At 40.5% G+C, this 6,000-nt stretch overlaps 1 protein-coding gene across 4 annotated transcripts in view; it reads left to right on the top strand.

The window, feature by feature from the left end:
* Positions 1–229: 229 nt before the first annotated feature.
* Positions 230–6,000, top strand: part of LOC104610787 (uncharacterized) — a 31,369-nt gene continuing 25,598 nt past the window's right edge. For 3 of the 4 annotated variants that reach the window (XM_010277575.3, XM_010277572.3, XM_088902517.1), the window contains exons 1-2: positions 230–311; positions 2,287–2,609. In XM_010277575.3, coding sequence (XP_010275877.1) covers positions 2,331–2,609 — 279 coding nt within the window. In that variant the 5' untranslated portion in view covers positions 230–311; positions 2,287–2,330. Of the gene's footprint in view, positions 312–2,286; positions 2,610–6,000 lie in introns of those variants that run through there. The other variant, XM_088902518.1, reaches the window with a different exon arrangement.

Genomic DNA, 6,000 nt, shown 5'->3' with positions numbered 1-6,000 from the left:
TGAGATTTATCATACCTGCAAAAAGAAAAGCACCGTATCGTATGGGAGCTTTCATAAGGTTAATACAACTCAAGGCCAAGCTTTTCTTACAATCCAAACCCCAATACTTAAAGCATTCCGGATCTTTTTGCTTTTTGCTTTTTGCTTTTGGCTTTAAGATATTCTGTGTACAAGACAAGCTATTGAATAAACCGAGAGAGCTTTTGAGCTTTTGAGTGGTGTGGTAAATCATTATATTGTTTACAAACGCTGGCTTTGCTTCAAGGACGAACTCGAAAGAAGACATTCGCAGCTTCCTTACAAGCATACAGGTAAATAGTTTCTTAACATGCTGATATTAACATTTAAATAATTTCTTACTACATTGATGATGAACCATGTCTTTTCTGTTTTTTCATCTATCTTCAACCTCTTCTAAATCTTTCAACTTGCAATAGATTACTTCAATGATCTAATATGCGTGCGACCAAATCATTTTGGTCATTTGCCGGTAAATGGTAATATCCAAACTATCATGGTCTGCTTTATCTAATTTTATCATCTATTGGAGCCACTCCAATGTTTCTTCAAATGATTTCACGCATTTTTAATTAATCCTATCATTTATAGTTTTTTCACTCATCTATCTCAGCATAGACATTTTTGCCACATTTATTTATTTTTTTGACATGTCTCGTTTCTCAACTGCCTAGCACTCTATTACATACCGTATAATTGGCCTTATAGATGTTTTAGTGAATTTTCTTTTTTAATCTAAGTGGTATTTCCCTATTGCATAAGACCGAATGCATCCCTCCATTTTGCCTATCCTGCTCTAATTTTAGTTTGCACTCCTATTATTATTAAATTTGTATATTATATATATATATATTTCATCATAGTTCTTATTTTAAAACTTCTTGTTGCTAAGGTTTTTGTTGATAAATATAAATTTTCATTTAATCATTCATAATTATAGACAAATAGATACAGATTTGAACAATGTACGGTTAATTAATTTGAATCCAATTCAGATTTGAACTGCACACAAATGGAGCCTAGTACCTCCCTTGGTTTTTTATTGAAGTAAATGTTTTGATAGAGGGGTGCAGCCAAATAATTTCCCTTCAGGGAGGGGATGAAAAAGTAATTAATTAAATTTGATAAATGATATCGTTTTCATCTTGGTTGTTGTAGAAAGGATTTTCCATGAACTAAAGTTACAAGAAAACACAAAGGACCAAAGAAACAACTTACAACGAAAAAACAGAACACAACAGACATACAGTAATCTAATCTGAAAACCAAAGCTTGCTAAAGAGGAAGATTAACCAGATTGGTGGTTGCAATTTGTGATCGCCGGCTTAGACCATTTTTCTTGTAGTGATCTGACTCGAATAATACCTATAAATAAATTAGCCAGATTTGAGATTGCAACCAAAGATGGAGTAGACTATTTCCATCCCTACCGATCAACAAAGTAAAAATTTGACGTTATCATCTAAGATATAAAAAATAAGAACCAGTAACTGCCATACAATTGGGATTGCATCAAAAGACTTTGAAGAAATAACACTTACAACATTCTTGGCATCACATTCAACAACCAATTTTGGAAAACCCAAATATTTTATTTTTCCAAAAACAACATTCTCTTGAAAAGCCATTGCACTTCAGCCCTCCCAAACGGGCACCAATTTTAACTACTGCTGCTTCCTGAGACCAAGATTATCCCCAAAGAAAACAAAATTAATCCTTCTGCCCACATTGGAAAAATATGAGTAATTTAAATTTGCAATTTATGTTAAATTGTAATTATTGTTTTCAAAGAACCATTTAACCTAAAAGCTTAAGCTATTAGGTAAGGTCCTTGAATAAGTTGATATTCTCTAACACGTTCCCTCACAAGAGGGCCCATTGGGCCTGAACTGTGAACATGCACAGGCCCGTCCATACCTTGTATTGAAACTTAATTAATTATAATGTAATGGGGATGGAACACTAGATCGCTTGATCAAAGTGGCTCTCATACCATTTCAAAGAACCATTCAACCTAAAAGTTTAAACTATCAGTATTAGGTGAAGTCCTTGAATAGGTTGATATTCTCTAACAATTGCTTCATATTATAAAGAAAACATATAATATAGTTTTAGTTATTTGCTCTTCTCAATTTGATCACATGCATGTACAAATGAACAGAAATATTATCTTAGGAATTAATTAGGTTTTGTTCTGTACCAGAGTAATTTAGATAAGTTGCGTTGTTGTAACTGTTTATTAATGAATACCCATATATACTTTGATAGGATCCATATTTGGTAGAGCACTGGTTGTCCTCCTTCAATGATCAATGGAGCATTCCGATGGTATGCTTCAGCTTCAGCCTCAGCTGCTACTTCCAAGGTTTAATGGGGAAAAGTTTCAATATTGGAAAACTCAGATGAAAGCCATGTTCAAATCCAAGGATTTATGGGAAATTGTTGAAGGAGGAATACCAACAAAAGATAATAAACAGGTTCAAAGCAAAGACTCGGAGGCCTTGTTCTATATTTTTCGAGCTGTAGATGAAAAAATTTTCTCGGAGATCGCTATCTTATCATCAGCCAAAGAAGCTTGGGACAGGTTGGAGGTAAGGCTATGAAACTAGTCCTCCTAGTTCTTACTAATTATCAGTTTGAGAAAAGATTTTATTAATTTATTAAAAGATTATTAAATTATATATACAATTGTTATAGTGGAAAAACCTATGATGTCGGAAAGACCTGATACCGGAAAAACTTTAACCAATCATCAAAACCTGTCATGAATTTTGGGGAAAGCCACCTGATTATTTATTGATTACCAGTTTTATGATGCTGATTAATTGGTTATAAGTTTTTCTGGTATCATTGTCTGGTCCCGGCCTTACATATCGGATTGGGCCCGCATTGTGTTTGTGCTCGATGTGGATCCGGACTAGTTTATAAGTGATCATCTTAAGTATAAGCATACAATGACCTAAGAGTTGAGATGGTTGCTTTCTGGTTTTTAGCATATTGCATACCTATATTATACTCTTTTGGAGAAAACTTTGGTTGTCAATATTTGATAATATGTATTATCCACAAGGTATCTCCACATATTATGTTGGTCCATATAAGGTTAGTTTTGTGTGTGTGGTTCAAATTAAAAGTGTTAAAGATGTATTTTTGTGTGTTCTCACTTATTAATGTTTGGATGATGGTTGAGCTGGCTAAGGATGCCATGTGGCAACTTTCATAGCTATCCTCTCTCTCAAGCCGCATCGACTCCACATGTAACGGAAGAGTACTACCAAGGAGTGTTTTGTACAAACAAGGAAGCAGACTTTGCCAAGGAAGAGGGAACATCTTGAAAACCTTGATGGATGACCTCATCCCGATAATCCCAGAAGACCGTTTTATTTGGACCACGAACACCCAACTATAAATAGGTATTCCCCGCTCGAGGTTAGGGACTTTTGGAAGAACACTCTTTGAATACTTCTTACACTATCTCTTCGGCTCGGACCTTTGGAGGAACTTGAGCATTGGAGTACCTATCCAGGGAATAACTCCTCGGGCCTTTGACCTTTCTCTTGGTTGTAGATCTTGTTGCCCGTTTCCATCCTTTCACCTCAGCCTCAGCCAGTTGGCAGGACTATTTGATTGTTTCTTCGATTCGGAACACTTCGAATCGGACAACATCAGATTGATGCTGTTTGTGGGAAACATACAAAAAGTCATTTCCCAAACATCCTTCTGCGCACTCAAAGCTAACATTCTTAGAAACACATCCGATTGCTCTAGAGGCCATTCCCCATCTCGGGGATCCCGCTCACTTTGCAACTCTCCACCTCAAGAGCCCTAGCATCAAACCATGATCAACCCCAAGCAATTCCAAGCCATGCTGCAGAAAGTCGACCGTATCCTAGCCATGATGGAGATGCTGGGGCAACCATCTCATGCCCTCAAGCCACTTGGGTGCCTACTATAGTCGATCCTCACACCGAGGACCCCAAAAGGGGCCATGCAGACACGCACGGGGCCCAATCTGACTGAGAACGACTACAACCATATAGAAGAATTGGCTCCCCAGCTCGGTCTCGCACACACGACGCCCGCAATAGATCCCATTGCTTCACCCGAGTACTGGTGAAAGAACGGCTCGACCAATGTCTACAACAGCCACTAATCTTGATAGCCGAATCCAGCTCGGTCCGAGATCGGCCTGTGATCCCAAAAAAGGAGAAGTCTATGAACATGGTCACAGCTGACAGAGACACAAAGGTCAAAGAACTGAGAGAGGAGTTGGCTGAGCTGGAATGCAACCAACTGGACAGAAGTGCTGCCCCTTTGATGACTCAACCAACTGAGCAACACCACGATCAACAACCCTCCAAAGAGCCTGTCTTCATCCAAGAGATCATCGACGATGATTAATCCGGATGTGACCTCCTTAGTTCAAGAAGTATGACGAAGCCTCAAACCCCAATGACCACATTGAGGGGTTCAAGGCGATAATGATCCTGCACGACTCTTCCGAATGTCTTATGTGCAAGGCCTTTGTTGCCACCCTCCACGGAGTCGCTAGAACCTTGTATGTCTCCCTTCCTCCGTGGTCCATATCCTCCTTGGAGCAGCTAGAGACGCAGTTCCTAGCACAATTTACCACTAGCCAAAGGCACTAGAAGACATTGGCTAGCCTAATGCAAGTGCGATAGAGGAAAGGTGAGACTTTAAGGGAATACTTGGCGAAGTTTAATGCTGAGGCCCTCTAGGTTTGAGCCCATGACTAGTCAATGGCTATGACAACCATCATGAGTGGACTGTGCTCCTCAATATTTAGCTTTTCTTTGCAAAAGAATCCTCCGCCCAACTTGACTGCGTTCATGAGACATACACAGAAGTACATGAATGCCGAGGAAGCCCAAGCACTACAAAGGAGTGAAGAGGACCAACATTAATAGAAGAGAAAAGACAATGAGGAGTGTAGATCGGACAGAGACAGTAAAAGACAGGACCGTCGACCTGACCACAAACCGAGGACCCCACCGCTGACGTATCACAACTTCACTCTACTTAATGCTCCACGGGCTCACATATTGATGCAGATCCGCGACTGCAACTTCGTTAGGTGGCCCAAAAAGATGAAGATACAGAGCAACAAGAGAAATTGAGACAAGTTTTGCAACTTCCACCGTGATCACGACCACGACACCAAGAGCTGCCACAACCTTCGCCACCACTTGGAAGACTTTGTTTGACATGGATACCTTTGTGGATTCATTGACATCAAAGAACATAAGCATAGAGAAGAACCGCTCCGCGTCGACGAGCCCCCAGCTTGAGCTCCTTCGGTCAGGACGACCCTTAAAAGGGGAAACTAGGCACGAAAGAACTACCTCGAGGAGTTGAAGTGCTAGGACAAATGTACTGATGACGATTGGCGTCGAGCATTAATTGCGATCGAGTTGTACAAGTTCAATAAATAAAGAATCATCTTCAAGCACAAATGACCAAATGCCCATGTACAGCCTAGCCGAACTCCAATGGTTGAACTCCACATTGGCCAACAATTGCAGCGCGACGACCACCTCATGAAAGACTCGACTGACCATAGACGGTCAAGGCCAAAACAAGCCCCCCATCGAGCATCGTGGGAATGACATCCCCGCCACAACGGCAAGAGGACAACTATCAAACTCTGCGTACCCAACCGACTTGCATTTGGGATAGAGCTAACCGATGATCGTGGCTAGCCCAGCTAAAAAGCGTGAATCTCTCCAGGACCAGGTACCACTAAGCTCCCTGACAACATTGAAAGCTTGGAAGCACCTCGGCCAACAAAGATCGAGGCTAGTAAAGCCGGAGATCTCGACCAGCGAAGATCTAGGACCTCGGCCAATATAAGACCAAGGCTACTAAGCTAGAGACCTCGGCTAGCATAAGACCAAGGCTACTAAGCCGGAGATCTTGGCCAACAAAGACCTAAGACCTCAACTAGCATAAGACCGAGGCTAT

Source organism: Nelumbo nucifera, chromosome 4 (assembly GCF_055504915.1).
Source record: "Nelumbo nucifera cultivar China Antique chromosome 4, China Antique-T2T, whole genome shotgun sequence".
NCBI lineage: Eukaryota > Viridiplantae > Streptophyta > Magnoliopsida > Proteales > Nelumbonaceae > Nelumbo > Nelumbo nucifera.
The sequence above is the reverse complement of the archived record's forward strand: the minus strand, read 5'-3'. Positions and strand labels throughout refer to the sequence as shown.